Source organism: Oncorhynchus masou, chromosome 5 (genome assembly GCF_036934945.1).
Source record: "Oncorhynchus masou masou isolate Uvic2021 chromosome 5, UVic_Omas_1.1, whole genome shotgun sequence".
NCBI lineage: Eukaryota > Metazoa > Chordata > Actinopteri > Salmoniformes > Salmonidae > Oncorhynchus > Oncorhynchus masou.
Genome location: NC_088216.1, coordinates 92,967,824 through 92,986,367, shown reverse-complemented (window position 1 = coordinate 92,986,367; position 18,544 = coordinate 92,967,824). Strand labels below are relative to the sequence as shown.

General features: G+C 42.4%; 1 protein-coding gene across 1 annotated transcript in view; it reads left to right on the top strand.

The window, feature by feature from the left end:
- The window catches only part of LOC135540453 (synapsin-2-like), a 204,248-nt gene that overhangs the window by 34,917 nt on the left and 150,787 nt on the right, over positions 1–18,544 (top strand). Inside the window, 1 exon segment of the mRNA XM_064967087.1 lies at positions 8,430–8,521. Coding sequence (XP_064823159.1) covers positions 8,430–8,521 — 92 coding nt within the window.

Genomic DNA, 18,544 nt, shown 5'->3' with positions numbered 1-18,544 from the left:
ACTGGCAAACAGCTTGGACACCCATGCATACGCCACAGGACATGCCACCAGAGGTCTCTTCAGTCCCCAAATCCAGAACAGACAAAAAAAAAATTCACCTTTATTTAACCAGGTAGGCTAGTTGAGAACAAGTTCTCATTTGCAACTGCGACCTGGCCAAGATAAAGCATAGTAGTGTGAACAGACAACACAGAGTTACACATTGAGTAAACAATAAACAAGTCAATAACACAGTAGAAAAAAGGGTCGATATACATTGTGTGCAAAAGGCATGAGGAGGTAGGCAAATAATTACAATTTTGCAGATTAACACTGGAGTGATAAATGATCAGATGGTCATGTACAGGTAGAGATATTGATGTGCAAAAGAGCAGAAAAGTAAATAAATAAAAACAGTATGGAGATGAGGTAGGTATAATTGGGTGGGATATTTACCGATAAGACTATGTACAGCTGCAGCAATCGGTTAGCTGCTCAGATAGCAGATGTTTGAAGTTGATGAGGGAGATAAAAGTCTCCAACTTCAGCGATTTCTGCAATTCGTTCCAGTCACAGGCAGCAGAAAACTGGAACGAAAGGCGGCCAAATGAGGTGTTGGCTTTAGGGATGATCAGTGAGATACACCTGCTGGAGCGCGTGCTACGGGTGGGTGTTGCCACCGTGACCAGTGAACTGAGATAAGGAGGGGCTTTACCTAGCATGGACTTGTAGATGACCTGGAACCAGTGGGTCTGGCAACGAATATGGAGCGAGGGCCAGCCGACTAGAGCATACAAGTCGCAGTGGTGGGTGGTATAAGGTGCTTTAGTGACAAAACGGATGGCAATGTGATAAACTGCATCCAGTTTGCTGAGTAGAGTGTTGGAAGCTATTTTGTAGATGACGTCGCCGAAGTCGAGGATTGGTAGGATAGTCAGTTTTACTAGGGTAAGTTTGGCGGCATGAGTGAAGGAGGCTTTGTTGCGGAATAGAAAGCCGATTCTGGATTTGATTTTTGATTGGAGATGTTTGATATGAGTCTGGAAGGAGAGTTTACAGTCAAGCCAGACACCTAGGTACTTATAGATGTCCTCATATTCAAGGTCGGAACCATCCAGGGTGGTGATACTAGTCAGGCGTGCAGGTGCAGGCAGCGAACGGTTGAAAAGCATACATTTGGTTTTACTAGCGTTTAAGAGCAGTTGGAGGCCACGGAAGGAGTGTTGTATGGCATTGAAGCTTGTTTGGAGGTTAGATAGCAGAGTGTCCAAGGACGGGCCGGAAGTATATAGAATGGTGTCATCTGCTTAGAGGTGGATCAGGGAATCGCCCGCAGCAAGAGCAACATCATTGATATATACAGAGAAAAGAGTCGGCCCGAGAATTTAACCCTGTGGCACCGCCATAGAGACTGCCAGAGGACCGGACAGCATGCCCTCCAATTTGACACACTGCACTCTGTCTGCAAAGTAGTTGGTGAACCAGGCAAGGCAGTCATCAGAGAAACCAAGGCTACTGAGTCTGCCGATAAGAATATGGTGATTGACAGAGTCGAAAGCCTTGGCAAGGTCGATGAAGACGGCTGCACAGTACTGTCTTTTATAGATGGCCGTTATGATATCGTTTAGTACCTTGAGCGTGGCTGAGGTGCACCCGTGACCGGCTCGGAAACCAGATTGCACAGCGTAGAAGGTACGGTGGGATTCGAGATGGTCAGTGACCTGTTTGTTGACTTGGCTTTCGAAGACCTTAGATAGGCAGGGCAGGATGGATATAGGTCTGTAACAGTTTGGGTCCAGGTTGTCACCCCCTTTGAAGAGGGGGATGACTGCGGAAGCTTTCCAATCCTTGGGGATCTCAGACGATATGAAAGAGAGGTTGAACAGGCTGGTAATAGGGGTTGCGACAATGGCGGCGGATAGTTTCAGAAATAGAGGGTCCAGATTGTCAAGCCCAGCTGATTTGTACGGGTCCAGGTTTTACAGCTCTTTCAGAACATCTGCTATCGGGATTTGGGTAAAGGACAACCTGGAGAGGCTTGGGCGAGTAGCTGCGGGGGGGTCGGATTTGTTGGCCGAGGTTGGAGTAGCCAGGCGGAAGGCATGGCCAGCCATTGAGAAATGCTTGTTGAGGTTTTCGATAATCATGGATATATCGGTGGTGACCGTGTTACCTAGCCTCAGTGCAGTGGGCAGCTGGGAGGAGGTGCTCTTGTTCTCCATGGACTTCACAGTGTCCCAAAACTTTTTGGAGTTGGAGCTACAGGATGCAAATTTCTGCCTGAAGAAACTGGCCTTAGCTTTCTTGACTGACTGAGTGTATTTGTTCCTGACTTCCCTGAACAGTTGCATATCACAGGGACTATTCGATGCTATTGCAGTCTGCCACAGGATGTTTTTGTGCTGGTCGAGGGCAGTCAGGTCTGGAGTGAACCAAGGGCTATATCTGTTCTTAGTTCTGCATTTTTTGAACGGAGCATGCTTATCTAAAATGGTGAGGAAGTTACTTTTAAAGAATAACCAGGCATCCTCAACTGACGGGATGAGGTCAATGTCCTTCCAGGATACCCGGGCCAGGTCGATTAGAAAGGCCTGCTCACAGAAGTGTTTTAGGGAGCGTGTGACAGTGATGAGGGGTGGTCGTTTGACTGCGGCTCCGTAGCGGATACAGGCAATGAGGCAGTGATCGCTGAGATCCTGGTTGAAGACGGCGGAGGTGTATTTGGAGGGCCAGTTGGTCAGGATGACGTCTATGAGGGTGCCCTTGTTTTGAGATTTAGGGTTGTATCTGGTGGGTTCCTTGATGATTTGTAATCAAAACGCACAGCAACACATAAACAAGTCTGCAAGTTGTGACCGGATATGGCGTCGATAAGAGAAGCAAGGGATGGTACCACCATTAATCACCTGGTCTAGAGTGGTTGCTATAGGCTGCTATAGGCCAAAGCCCTTTGTCGCTGCATTTCTTTTGCCCATGAAGACGGCATTGTTGCAGGCATGCAAGGCGATGAGGCCAGCGGTGTCTTCATCTGACCCTATAGTACAAAAAAATGCTTTTGAGATAATCAACATTGGGCAGCTAGATAGCTTTTGTTATTTTGTTTACTCTGCAATACTAACATTATCTGACTAAAGTTAAATTACTTTACTAGGCTAAATTATGGCTAGGTTGTAGCCTCCATCACGATTGAAATTGAGAGCTACGCTGGCTACTTAACTTAAAATGTAAACTATTAACGTTCATATTTTTATATTAAATACACATTTAATCAATATTGTTTACACAATATTACATTTTTTTGTACTGTATAAGCTACTTTGTTGCTTTGCACTGAGGTGTCTGTTTTCAGAACTGAAATGATTTTGAAACTCTGTTCATTTTCTGAAGAATTGCATTATGGGGTGACATAGCCCAGCAATAGTGTCCATAGCTTTTATATTTTGTATTTGGACAAAAGTAAAACGTCGCCCGGGTACTTTTGGAATACTAAATCATCAAATCAAATTTATTTATAAACACATTTATTTTTATAAATTGATACAATGCCTTAGAACGCTGTGTCCATGTGTGTGTGTTAACTATTTAACTGTACTAGAATGCTTAATAGGCCGCAAAAATGGTAAATTATGAGTATCGGTATTGTTTTTTTGGGCAAGGAAAATATTGGATGGCGGTATCGCCAAAAAATGTCATATCGGTGCATCTCCACTCGTCACTAATAATGTTTACATATTTTGCAATACTGATCTCATATGTACAATATATACTGTATTCTATTCTACTGCATCTTAGTCTATGCCGCTTTGACATTGCTCATCCATATGTTCATCAAATGTATTTATAAAGCCCTTCTTACATCAGCTGATATCTCAAAGTGCTGTACAGAAACCCAGCCTAAATCTCCAAACAGCAACCATGCAGGTGTAGAAGCACGGTGGCTAGGAAAAAACTCCCTAAAAAGGCCAGAACCTAAGAAGAAACCTTGAGAGGAACCAGGCTATGAAGGGAGGCCAGTCCTCTTCTGGCTGTGCCTGGTGGAGATTATAACAGAACATGGCCAAGATGTTCAAATGTTGATAAATGACCAGCAGGTTCAAATAATAATAATCACAGTAGTTGTCGACGGTGCAAGAGGTCAGCACCTCAGGAGTAAATGTCAGTTGGCTTTTCATAGCCGATCATTGAGAGTATCTCTACCACTCCTGCTGTCTCTAGAGAGTTGAAAACAGCAGGTCTGGGACAGGTAGCACGTCCAGTGAACAGGTCAGGGTTCCATAGCCGCAGGCAGAACAGTTGAACCTGGAGCAGCAGCACGGCCAGGTGGACTGGGGACAGCAAGGAGTCATCAGGCCAGGTTGTCCTGAGGCATGGTCTTAGGGCTCAGGTCCTCCGAGAGAGAGAAAGAATTAGAGAGAGCATACTTAAATTCACACAGGACACCGGATAAGACAGGAGAAATACTCCAGATATAAACAGACTCACCCTAGCCCCCTGACACACAAACTACTGCAGCATAAATACTGGAGGCTTTGTACAATAAGCATACTCAAATTATGCAAATAGTACGGTTAGTATGAGTAGTTTGCCATTTCAAACACAGCTATAGTGTAGAATATCAAACAGGGTTTCCTTTAGCCGGTAATAGCTGGCTTTTGGCCTATAAAAAAAATATGAAAAGCCGATAAATAAAATTGGTTCCGGCCAATTGTCCGGGGAAAAAAAAGAAAAATCCCATTGCGAAATAATGCTTTTAGCCTATTCATTGATGAAAATACCAGTCGATGGAAGTACATTTGACTGGTTATGCTTATCAGTCTATAGGTTCATTTGCATAATTTAGTGGAATTAAATTGGCGCATGTGTAGGATACAGTATGTGCGTTATGTATCTTATTTATCACATGTGCACAGCATACAGATACAGAGCTTTTGAGGGGAAAATCAGCCTGACAGCATGAGAGCTGCTGCAGCAGCATCTCAAATGGCAACTGAAGGCAGGCTTCATCAGCGCATCAGACACCACTTTGAAATGAAATGGAGGCTGTAGCTATGCATTTAGAATAAATATTCTTAATTTTTTGAAACCTGAACATTTTAATACATATTGTGAGGCATGTCTTACCTTGCTTCAAAGTAACCCATTAAATCAAATCAAAGTTTATTTGTCAGGTGTGCCGAATATAACAGGTGAAAAGCTTACTTACAGGCTCTAACCAATTGTGCAAAAAATGTGAACAATAGGGAAGTAAATAAATAAAACAGTAAAAAGACCGGCTATATACAGTAACGAGGCTATAAAAGTAGCGAGGCTACATACAGACACCGGTAGTATGTACATGTAGATATAGTTAAAGTGACTATGCATATATGATGAACAGAGAGTAGCAGTAGCGTAAAAGAGGGGTTGGCGGGTGGCGTGACACAATGCAGATTTGCCCGGTTAGCCAATGTGCGGGAACACTGGTTGGTCGGCCCAATTGAGGTAATATGTTAATGAATGCATAGTTAAAGTGACTATGCATATATGATAAACAGAGTGTAGCAGCAGCGTAAAAAGAGCGGTTTGGGTGGGGGGGGGGGCACAAAATGCAAATCGTCCGGGTAGCCATTTGATTACCTGTCAGGAGTCTTATGGCTTGGGGGTAAATCTGTTGAGAAGCCTTTTTGTCCTAGACTTGGCCTGCCGGTACCCCTTGCCATGTGGTGGTAAAGAGAACAGTCTATGACTGGGGTGGCTGGGGTCTTTAACAATTTTTAGGGCCTTCCTCTGACACCGCCTGGTGTAGAGGTCCTGGATGGCAGGCAGTTTAGCCCCAGTGATGTACTCAGCCGTACGCACTACCCTCTGAAGTGCCTTGCGGTCAGAGGCCGAGCGATTGCCGTACCAGGCAGTGATGCAACCAGTCAGGATACTCTCTATGGTGCAGCTGTAGAACCTTTTGAGGATCTCAGGACCCATTACAAATCTTTTTAGTTTCCTGAGGGGGAATAGGCTTTGTCGTGCCCGCTTCACGACTGTCTTGGTGTGTTTGGACCATTCTAGTTTGTTGTTGATGTGGACACCAAGGAACTTGAAGCTCTCAACCTGCTCCACTACAGCCCCGTCGATGAGAATGGGGGCGTGCTCGGTCCTCCTTTTCCTGTAGTCCACAATAATTTCCTTAGTCTTGGTTATGTTAAGGGATAGGTTGTTATTCTGGCACCACCCGGCCAGGTCTCTGACCTCCTCCCTATAGGCTGTCTCGTCGTTGTCGGTGATCAGGCCGACCACGGTTGTGTCATCTGCAAACGTATTATGCATTATGGAACGAACATTCGCACATAGCCTACAGCCTTGTGCACATTGCTGCGCTTATAATGTGAGGAAACAATAGTTTATCAACATTTTAAAAGTTAAATGTTCTGATCTGTTGCATCAGACTCATTGCTTTAAAAAAACCAATTGATTTAGGCTAGGCCTACATGCTGTATGAACTTGGGATCTGTCTTCCCACAACTGTCCCAGAGTCTGTTTGGAATAGACTATTTTGCTGTTCGTTGCTCATCTTCAAAGTGCACATCAGAATTCGGTAAGAAGGACTGCACATCTATGCATCCTGAACTTGCATGTTCTTTTAATATGATTTACCATAATCTATTTGTCATTCTGAGCACTGTAGGTGGACGCCCTATTCAGGTTGCGCACCCAATGCATATGGGTCTTGCAGATTTCAACAAATGTCAGGTAAATTAAAATGTTGCTGTTCAAATGTCTGGTGCAACGTTTTCCTAACAAGAACCCTGATATCTACCTTCACATAGAATCAACCTCTGCATACATTTTACATACTGTACAATACCAGTCAAATGTCTGGACACAAGGGTTTTTCTTTATTGTTTTACATTGTAGAATAATAGTGAAGATGTCAAAACTATGAAATAACACATATGGAATCATGTAACCAAAAAAGTGCTAGAGCCACAGAGACGGGGGTTTAGGTGGCTATGTTTCAACACACGTGATATTGTCTTCCTGAAGAAAAAGAGGCGGGGGTTTAGGTGTCCCGAATATTGAGTGGATTTACACTGCTACAAGACAGACTCACCTGTTGAACATGCTCAATGTGACAGTTAAGGAGTTCCACCCCACTTCCTGGGCTTTAGGAAGAAAGCCAATGGAAAAGCGGACACTCGTGCTTTGGAGTCTGGTCAGACTGCCCAGACCTCTGCAACCTGTGCAACTGTAACAGTATAACTTTAGACCGTCCCCTCACCCATACCCGGGTGCGAACCAGGGACCCTCTGCACACGTCAACAGTCACCCACGAAGCATCGTTACCCATCGCTCCACAAAAGCCGCGGCTCTTGCAGAGCAAGGGGAACTACTACTTCAAGGTCTCAGAGCAAGTGGCGTCACCGATTGGAACACTATTTAGCGCGCACCACCTAAGCTAGCCGTTTCACATCCGTTACACAACTAAACTGGAGTGGAGCTCAGGTGGACACGGACTGATATGCAAACTGAGCCTGTGACTGCCTCTGATGCAGTTGTGGCAGATTGAGGTGTTGATGTGGAGGCTTCTGTCACCCGTGATGGAACATCTCATGTTACATCCAGGACAACACTCATTGGTATCAGACGGATGCAGCTCCTGCAACACTGGACTGGCCTGAGGCTGCAGAGGAAACTCGCTGCTCTGGACTGTGCTGACCACTCTGTCTCCCATTCCATGTACCAGAATGCTCCCATTGGTGAGGGCAATTTCAACTTTACATGCATGTACCCTGCATGCCATGACCCATTTTGTATTGAGTCAAATGTAATGGAGTCCATTGCCCATGTTAATGGCTGCTGTTCATACAAGGATTTGTACATTGCTAGACATGACCGTCTTATTGACCTGATAGTCAGCGAGGTGAGACAAGTGGTCTCACCAACAGCACACGTGAATAAACATCCTAGTTTAAGGGGATGCTGGTATGATGAGGTTGATGTGTTTTCCTGTATGCCAAATAAACCAGATATTGTTGTTATGGGGAGGCCAGGAGGATGTGCTAATTTTGGAAGTGGGCTGCTCAATTGACAGCTACATGTAGTAGGTGCAAGCTGGTGGCGCTGGTATTCAGGAGTCTCGGACACATACACAGGCTTACAGTGCGTTGCCTCCAGATTGCGGGCCTGACAACAACTAGGGCAATGCAATTGGCGAGATACTGCTCTTTTTCAGCTGTCGTCGGCAGTCTAGCTTTTTGGAAAAGGAGCTGCTTTCTGTACCCTTGAGTGCCATGCATACAGTGACTTTTGAGATGTTTGGATCCTTTTTTTGTACATTTGATTGGTGGATTCAAATAAAGTGTTAAAAATGTGTGTGTGTGTGTGTGTGTGTGTGTGTGTGTGTGTGTGTGTGTGTGTGTGTGTGTGTGTGTGTGTGTGTGTGTGTGTGTGTGTGTGTGTGTGTGTGTGTGTGTCAGGCGTCGTTCTCAGAGATCAACCTGGTATCCCATGCCAACGGGTCGTGTAACGTGGATATACAGTTGATCAGGAACGGAACCAACGTGGTCAGGTGAGTAATGTTTCCATCCAGGGACCTGCTACTACTAAGCACCATCTGAGTGCTCTGAGCCCTTAAATCAAAGGTTATTTATTACACGCCAACATGCATCCAATACACTCAGGGCAGGTGGGCCATATTGAACACCGCTGTGTTTGTAACTAATGGAGGTCCTATTTTAGATTAAATATAGGCTTCAAGGAATTCTACCCATATTAGAGCGGTAGAAGTACAGTCCAAATATCTGTATTAATATCAGTAATAATTGCAGTCAAAAACTCAGCAAAAAAAGAAACGTCCTCGCAGTCAACTGCGTTTATTTTCAGCAAACTTAAGATGCGTAAAAAAATATCCCATAACCACAAAGTAAAAACAGGTTTAGAAATTTTACCAAATGTATTACAAATAAAAAACATAATTATCAGATTTAAATACAGTTGAAGTCGGAAGTTTACATACACCTTAGCCAAATACATTCAACTACAACATGTTCTGTCAAGATAGAACTGCCAAAGGGGGAGGAGTTGCAATCTACTGCAGAGATAGCCTGCAAAGTTCTGTCATACTTTCCAGGTCTATGCCAAACAGTTAGAGCTTCAATTTTTTTTAAATAAATCTCTCCAAAAATAAGTCTCTCACTGTTGCTGCCTGTTACAGACCACCCTCAGCTCCCAGCTGTGCCCTGGACACCATTTGTGAATTGATCGCCACCCATCTAGCTTCAGAGTTTGTTCGGTTAGGTGACCTAAACTGGGATATGCTTAACACCGTCCTACAATCTAAGATAGATGCCCTCAGTCTCACACAAATTATCAAGGAACCCACCAGGTACAACCATAAATCCATAAACATGGGCACCCTCATAGATTTTATCCTGACCAACCTGCCTTCCAAATACCCCTCTGCTGTTTTCAATCAGGATCTCAGTGATCACTGCCTCATTACCTGTATACGTTATGGGTCCGTGGTCAAACGACCACCCCTCATCACTGTCAAATGCTCCCTAAAACCCTTCTGAGAGCAAACCTTTCTAATCAACCTGGCCCGGGTATCCTGGAAGGATATTGAACACATCCCATCATTTGAGGATGCCTGGTTGTTGTTTTAAAGTAATGTTCTCACCATCTTAAATAAGCATGCCCCATTCAGAAAAATGTAGACCTAAGAACAAATATAGCCCGTGGTTCACTCCAGACCTGACTGCCCTCGACCAGCACAAAACGTCCTGTGGCGTACTGCACTAGCATGAAATAGTCCCCACAATATGCACATTTTCAGGGAAGTCAGGAACCAATACATTTTGCTTTTTTGTTAGGAAAGCAAAGGCTAAATTTTCCAAAATACAAAATACAGAAATACTCATAATAAACATTCATAAAAAGATACAAGTGTTATACATCAGCTTAAAAATGAACTTAATCCAGCCGCTGTGTCAGATTTCAAAAAGGCTTTACGGGGAAAGCATACAATGCGATTATCTGAGGACAGCGCCCCGCATACAAAAGCATACTAACATTTTCAAGCCAAGTAAGAGACACAAAAGTGAGAAATAGAGAAAACAAATCACTTACCTATGATAACCATCATCTGGTTGCAGTCTCAAGAGTCCCTGTTACACAATAAATGTTTGTTTTGTTCAATAAAGTCCCTCTTTATATCTCAAAAACTCTGGTTTGTTGTTCAGTAATCCACTGGCTCAAAGGCGGTCACAGCATGCAGACGAATACAACCGAATAGTACCTATAAAGTTCGTTGAAACATGTCAAACGGGGTTTATAATTAAGCCTCAGGTTATCTATTGTCTAAATAATCCATAATATTTCAACCGGACAATAGTGTATTCAATAGAAAGGAAAAACAACAAAGGGCGCACAATTGGTCATGCACGCAAACCATCTCTGCTTCATTCTACAGTCCACTGACAATGGTCTCATTCTTCCTCATTTTTCAGAAAACAAACATAAAACAATGTCTAAAGACTTGACATCTAGTGGAAGCCATAGGAACTGCAATCGGGGTCCTTACCCATTACATACTGTATAGGCATTCAATTGAAAACTACCCACATCAAAAATCTCACTTCCTGGATGGATTTTTCTCAGGTTTTCACCTGCCATATCAGTTCTGTTATACTGACAGACATTGTTTAAAGAGTTTAAAACTTTACATTGTTTTCTATCCAAATCTACCAATTATATGCATATCCTAGCTTCTGGGCCTGAGTAACGGGCAGTTTACTTTGGGCACCTCAGTCATCCAAACTTCCGAATACTGCCTCCAATCCCAAAAGTTAACCCGCTGAGACAATACACTGTAGCACGTTGGTACCCAACCAGGCACTAATGTGTCTCTCCTCACTGAATGAATGACAAATGGTTGAATGGGAAATAATTGTGCACATTACTTCAATCAAATTTAAATGAGGCCGAATTGAATGATGAGGAGTGTGAAGAGGATAATTTAATTTAGAACAATAGTGTAATGATCAGTTTGCTATGGCTATTTATCAGCGCTGGCACTCATGTTTACAGCAAATTATTTGACCATGCGGGTTGCGTGTAGATGTCTTTTTTATCTTTTACTTTGTAAAAAGAAGCTGTTACAGGGCTGTTTTATTTACTATAACTCTATTACTAGTCAGACTTATCTTTTGGGAAATGAAAACATGTCAAATTTGTTGCAGTAGACCTTTACAATAATGCTAAACATGTCCTTGACTCTATTCAACTTGATGAGTGATGGGAAGTCAGCCTGCACAGCCAGCCCATTGAGACTCCCAAAACTATTTTCACACATAATAAGAGTTAGCCTATAGACAAGATTAAATTGACAATAGTCTGAGTAACAAAATTATCAGATTTCAAATTGCACATGAAGAGATAGGCGCCATTTGGAATTGACAGAGCATCACTTTATCAAATCCTCCTTCAGAGTCACATGCAGGTAAAACATTTGATATAATATCAGAAAGAGCATATTCTCCAGTTTCTGTGACACGTTCCTTTGTCAAATTGCTCTCAATTTGAGAGGTGCAGCTCTATTTCCAAATATCACTTTTTCCAAGAATATCCGCACTGTCCATGATTTCAGCACATGACCACTTGCATGGCAGCAGTGCTCTAGCAAAGCTTACTAACATAATAAACCTAAAATATGCGATTGTAGAAATAAGAACATGTATTAAAAAAAACAATGTTTCTTTAGTCCTGCCAAAATTAAATTAGAATGTATTTCTTTGTGATAAATTTAACTCTTGCACTAGTGGTTTTTATTTTTTACTTATAGACTTGAGTAAAAAACTAATGAAAATGCTATTATGTTCTATTAAAATGTTTTTTAGTATTCTAATGTTACTTAAGATCTTCATAAACACAACCAAATGATTATTCGTCCATATATCAAATATGTATTTGACCATTAGAATGTTATTGTGTCATTGGCAGGAAGTGGTGTGGAATGTTAGTTATTGGTCAACATCTTTCACTAGGACTGTAGAATTCTACAAATCATATACTTGAGTCTATCTAAAGAAATAACTATTATAATTTTTTCATGGATATATTTCCACTAATATTTCTCTCATGCAATTCGTCCATTACAATTGTTGATGTACTATTTATGAAGCGGGTTGATATGCATCTCATGCATATGTTAAAGGAGATGCCCAGGAAACATTCACAACGTTGCAAACGTATAAACTGAAAGGCCAGGGTTCTAAATGGAACTCAAAAGGGTTCTCCCCTAGGGACAGATGACAAAACCATGGAACCAGAGGTTTCTTTGTGAGGGTTCTACGTAAAAGCCAATTGGGTTCCTCTACAGGGACAAAACAAAGACCCACCTAAGGTTCCTTGTGAGAGGGTAGAAAAATTAAAAGGCCCATAAATGTTTTGGTAGACCTACTGGAGAGCTCTTCTTTGTCTACACACATTCAGCATCATTCACACCCTCTTAAGCCTTAGCCTGGCCCATCTCTTTAACCTCTTGAATCTAGGGGGCACTATTTTCATTTTTGGAAAAATAACGTCCCCAAAGTAAACGGCTATTTTGTCAGGACATGCTAGAACATGCATATAATTGACAGCTTAGGATAGAAAACACTAAAGTTTACAAAACTGTAAAAAAATTGTCTGAGTATAACAGAACTGATATTGCAGGCGAAAGCCTGAGAAAAATCAAATCGGGAAGGGACTCTTATTTAGAAAGCTCTGCGTTCCTATGCGTCCCTATTGAGCAGTGAATGAGATATCAACCAGATTCCTTTTTCTATGGCTTCCCTAATGTGTCTAGTGTCACAATACATAGTTTCAGGCTTTTATTTTGAAAAATGAGCCTGAACGTCAACATTGCGTCAGTGGTCAGCTGAAGTCTGAGTGTTTGGTGCGTAAAGGACAAATGCGGCCATTGTTTCTCTCTTTCCTACTAAGAAGCCACCAGTCCCGGTTGATATATTATCGAATAGATATTTGAAAAACACCTTGAGGATTGATTATAAACAACATTTGCCATGTTTCTGTCGATATTATGGAGCTAATTTGGAATATTTTTCAGCGTTGTAGTGACCGCAATATCCGGTCAATTTCTTAGCCAAACGTGAAGAACAAACGAAGCTATTTCGCCTACAAAAATAATATTTTGGGAAAAAAGGAACATTGCTATCAAACTGGGAGTCTCGTGAGTGAAAACATCCGAAGCTCATCAAAGGTAAGGGAATACCCCCCTGTATTGGACAAAAATGAATGGCAAACCATTGGCATAGTACAAACCATGTACACAATGGCCAATACCACCCAAATCGGTGTTGATTCATGCAAAATGTACTTCAAATGCCATATGGCAATTGCCAGTTGTAACACTTCACTTTTTCAAATTTTGAAAAAATTGATTTTTTGTCAAAAACTTATCACCCCTTAAAAAAGTGCTTTCTGGACCGTTTTTCGAAATTCTTTCGCTTTTTTTGTCAATTACACATGTGTAAGAACTGTATGAATATACTTTTGTCCATTTTATTATCATAATTTTTTTTTTTTTTTACTTGTGCATTAGGCATATGTTTTCTCCATTTGGAACATGATTTCATAAGAAGTCAAAGGTCAAAAATTGCAAAATTTCATAAAAAACTTCACACACCCCTAAAAAAGTGCTTCCTGGACCGTTTTTCGAAATTCTTTCGAATTTTGTGTCAATTACACACGTATAAGAAGTGTATCAACATACTTTAGTCCAATTTTATTATCATAATTTTTTATTTTTTTTTACTTGTGCATTAGGCATATGTTTTCTCCATTTGGAACATGATTTCATAAGAAGTCAAAAGTCAAAAATTGCAAAATTTCATAAAAAACTTCACACACCCCTAAAAAAGTGCTTTTTGGACCGTTTTTCGAAATTCTTTAGAATTTTGTGTCAATTACACACGTATAAGAACTGTATCAACATACTTTAGTCATATTTTATTATCATAATTGTTTTTTTGTTTTTTTTACTTGTGCATAAGGCATATGTTTTGTGGGGGCCAAATGTCATAAGAAATTTGAAATGCTCAAAAATCCTGCAGAAATGCAAAATTGACTGGCCTGATGAACTCGGGATGGCCGGGCAGTGATTGTTGTTCCTTTCAATCACAAGTGGTGTTGATTTCATCATGTCCTCATTGAACCTCGGCAAGACGGAGCTGCTCTTCCTCCCGGGGAAGGACTGCCCGTTCCATGATCTCGCCATCACGGTTGACAACTCCATTGTGTCCTCCTCCCGGAGCGCTAAGAACCTTGGCGTGATCCTGGACAACACCCTGTCGTTCTCAACCAACATCATGGCGGTGGCCCGTTCCTGTAGGTTCATGCTCTACAACATCCGCAGAGTACGACCCTGCCTCACACAGGAAGCGGCGCAGGTCCTAATCCAGGCACTTGTCATCTCCCGTCTGGATTACTGCAACTCGCTGTTGGCTGGGCTCCCTGCCTGTGCCATTAAACCCCTACAACTCATCCAGAACGCCGCAGCCCGTCTGGTGTTCAACCTTCCCAAGTTCTCTCACGTCACCCCGCTCCTCCGCTCTCTCCACTGGCTTCCAGTTGAAGCTCGCATCCGCTACAAGACCATGGTGCTTGCCTACGGAGCTGTGAGGGGAACGGCACCGCAGTACCTCCAGGCTCTGATCAGGCCCTACACCCAAGCAAGGGCACTGCGTTCATCCACCTCTGGCCTGCTCGCCTCCCTACCATTGAGGAAGTACAGTTCCCGCTCAGCCCAGTCAAAACTGTTCGCTGCTCTGGCCCTCCAATGGTGGAACAAACTCCCTCACGACGCCAGGACAGCGGAGTCAATCACCACCTTCCGGAGACACCTGAAACCCCACCTCTTCAAGGAATACCTAGGATAGGATAAGTAATCCTTCTCACCCCCCCTTAATGATTTAGATGCACTATTGTAAAGTGGCTGTTCCACTGGATGTCAGAAGGTGAATTCACCAATTTGTAAGTCGCTCTGGATAAGAGCGTCTGCTAAATGACTTAAATGTAAATGTAATGTCCATTTGTTTATGTTTTCTCACTTTTGCAAAGTCACTGTGCATTTGCAATATGGTTATGCCAAATTGACTGGCCCGATGACCTCGGGATGGCTAGGCAGTGATTCTGGTACCTCTCCATCGCTCGTTTGGGTTGATTTCAAAATGTCACTTTTGGTGATGGTACCTCACTGTTAAAACATATTGCAAAGGTTTTCTCACTTTTGCAAAGTCACTGAAAATTCGTGCAGGAATGCAAAATTGACTGGCCCGATGAACTCGGGATGGCTGGGCAGTGATTCTGGTACCTCTCCATCGCTCGTTAGGGTTGATTCCAGAATGTCCATTTGGTGATGTTTCTCACTCTTTCAAAGTCACTGTGCATTTGCAATATGGTTAACTGGGCATTCACCATCACCAATTTGTCATGCTATAAAAATCGTGCAGGAATGCCAAATTGACTGGCCCGATGAACTCGGGATGGCTGGGCAGTGATACTGGTACCTCTCCATCGCTCGTTATGGTTGATTTCAGAATGTCGCTTTTGGTGATGGTACCTCACCGCTTAAACATATTGCAAATGGACAAGAGTCACCTGCAAGTCACCGTCCATCAGTCAATTTGATATCATTCTGACACCAAACCGATGCAAACTGACACCAAACCCACTTTTCTCAACTCGTTTAGGAGCCAAGTATCACATACTTCAGAGCTGGCCCAAAATTCACAACGCCTTCGGTTCAAACCATAAAAAAAACATAAAACACATAGTTACTTTCTAGCTGCGGGTCCATTTCGGACATTATGTGTAGGCCTATGTGAGGCGACCCCGAATCCCGAGTTTCGGCTCAATAGGTCATTCGGTGCCCGAGTAAAACCTTAATTGGTGCCGAAAATCCACTTTTTTCAATTACTTGCTACGGGGTCCTTGAATGAGCTATCGGATAGAAACGTTGGGGTCCATCTCTATGGGCCCAGCCGGTTCCAATGCACCTAGTCTTGTGTCTCTGAGACTTTTCTAAATGTCGCCATTTTTGTAATGGTCAAAATGAATTGAAGTCATTGCAAATGTACGAGGCTGTTTCTCGGTCAGAGAACCTTCTAGAGCCACCTAACTCACCACGCACTATCGACCTGAGGTCTAGAACAGGTTTCTTAAGTTTCGGAACTCTAGGTCTGACGGTTCTTTTTTAGCTCGAACAAAGCTAACTATTGGAGGCACTGTCAGTCTCTACGCACCCCAATACGTCCCTCCATACAAGTTGTGTATCTGTGTGATTTAGTTTTCCTTTGAATTTTTATGGGAAAAATGACTGATTTACAGTTCATGGGGGTTGCCTAATCACACATATGAAGTTTTGGACAGATCTGATTTTTTTAACCCTCCCAAACAGCCCCTGAGACACCAATTATGGCACTTCCGGTTGACACAGGAAGCTATAAGTCAACACATATCCTCATTGGGCTATGCTTTTACAGAATCCTGAGTTTTAAGTCTTTACGTTAAGAATTGACTGATTTACACAGGGTTCAATGCACTATGTCCATCAAATTGCAGGCAGTGTATGGATATACACTTTTAGGGTGATTTTAAGCACTTCCGGTTGGCCCAGGAAGCCTAGAATCGACACAGGTAGACCTTATAGTGGCCTGATGGACTGGTACCGAAGACAGGTTCATACAGCATTCATAACCCATATAGACTCCAGGTTGTATTTAGGGGAGCAGGCAATGTATTCCTATGGGGAGAGAAGTCAATGCAAACTGTTTTTATGTAAACACCTTCTTTTACCTGTGAAGGGTTAATGTCACACGGTCAAGGTTAGGCTTGCACAGATCGGGAGGACCTTAGGAACTGTCCTGTGTTTGAATTGTCCTTCTAAATCTAACGGTTCCGCCGCTGTCACCCAAAATCAAATGACGTTCTGGTGCAGGCTTCATATTGGGCCTACTTTTCTCATGGTCGCTGCGCTTAGACCGAGCGAGCTACGGTCAAGCGGGATATCTCGTTGAACTCGGCACGGCCTTGGGATTATGTTTATGCCATTGCCTGCTCTCTGTGTCTTTAAACACCGCGCTTTGTCACTCCATCCTTGCTGTGTGTGTGTGTGAGAGCTTTTCTTTGACATCTGTTGGGAGAAATGACTGATTTTACAGTTCAGGAGGGTTGCCTAATCACATATGAAGTTTTGAAAAGATCTGACCTTTTTAACCCTTGGATACAGCCACTATGACACCATTTAAGGCACTTCCTGTTGGCACAGGAAGCTATAAATAAACTCATATCCTCATTGGGGTATGCCTTTACAGAATCCTGATATTTAAGTCTTTACGTTAAGAACTGAGTTATTTACGGAGGGTTTAGTGAGTGTGTGTTATTTCAGAAAATCATAGAAAATCACAGAAATGTCGCAGAGCTCCGCAGCACACTTTAAAAATATTCGTATGAACACCCTGCAACTGGATCTGTAACTGTTGAAAAAAAACACCTATATTTGAACATCACAAATCTGTCATCGTACGCTTTCTCTGAAATGACGATAGATAAATGGCTGATTTTTTTTTATTGACACCGGAGGCTCCTTGACTTTGACGTGAAGTGAAAAAATCATTTCTCTATTTTCATTTTGGACCTTTAATCCCAGAAAAATGGCCATAACTCAAAAACCGTTGAAGCCTAGACGCCATCTTGTTCGGGGCCAACTGCCCATTATGCCAAACCTATGCTCACCAAGTTTCGGCTTCGAAATATTTTCAGTTTTCGAGATATGGCCCGTCGTGATTCGTGATGTTTTGTCAAATTGCAATATGATTGCTTATGCCTTCTTGTGGGATTTTCCGGCATAGCGGAAAAATGACCAAAATTTGATTATTTTATAAAACGAAAACCGAATGTCCGACAAAGTTCATTTGATGACTTCCCGGTAGGTCTGGCCCTGCCGCTCGGCCCGACACCGTCCCCGAATTTTAAAAATGTTTTCGGACATCTAGTAAGGGACGGTACATTTGCAATATGGACTTTCTCACTAACCATACGGGAAATGTCGAAATGTTCCCTTATGTATGTAAACGATTTCATTTGATTGCTTTTCTGATTTTCGTGACCAGGTTGCCTGCTGCTAGCTAGTCATAATGCTATGCTAGGCTATTGATAAACTTACACAAATGCTTGTCTTGCTTTGGCTGTAAAGCATATTTTCAAAATCTGAGATGACAGGGTGATTAACAAAAGGCTAAGCTGTGTTTCAATATACAATGCACACAAAAAAATAAAGGGAACACTAAAATAATACATCCTAGATCTGAATGAATTAAATATTCTTATTAATTAATTTTGTCTTTACATAGTTGAATGTGCTGACAACAAAATCACACAAAAATGATCAATGGAAATCAAATTTATCAACCCATGGAGATCTGGATTTGGAGTGACACTCAAAATTAAAGTGGAAAACCACACTACAGGCTGATCCAACTTTGATGTAATGTCCTTAAAACAAGTCAAAATGAGGCTCAGTAGTGTGTGT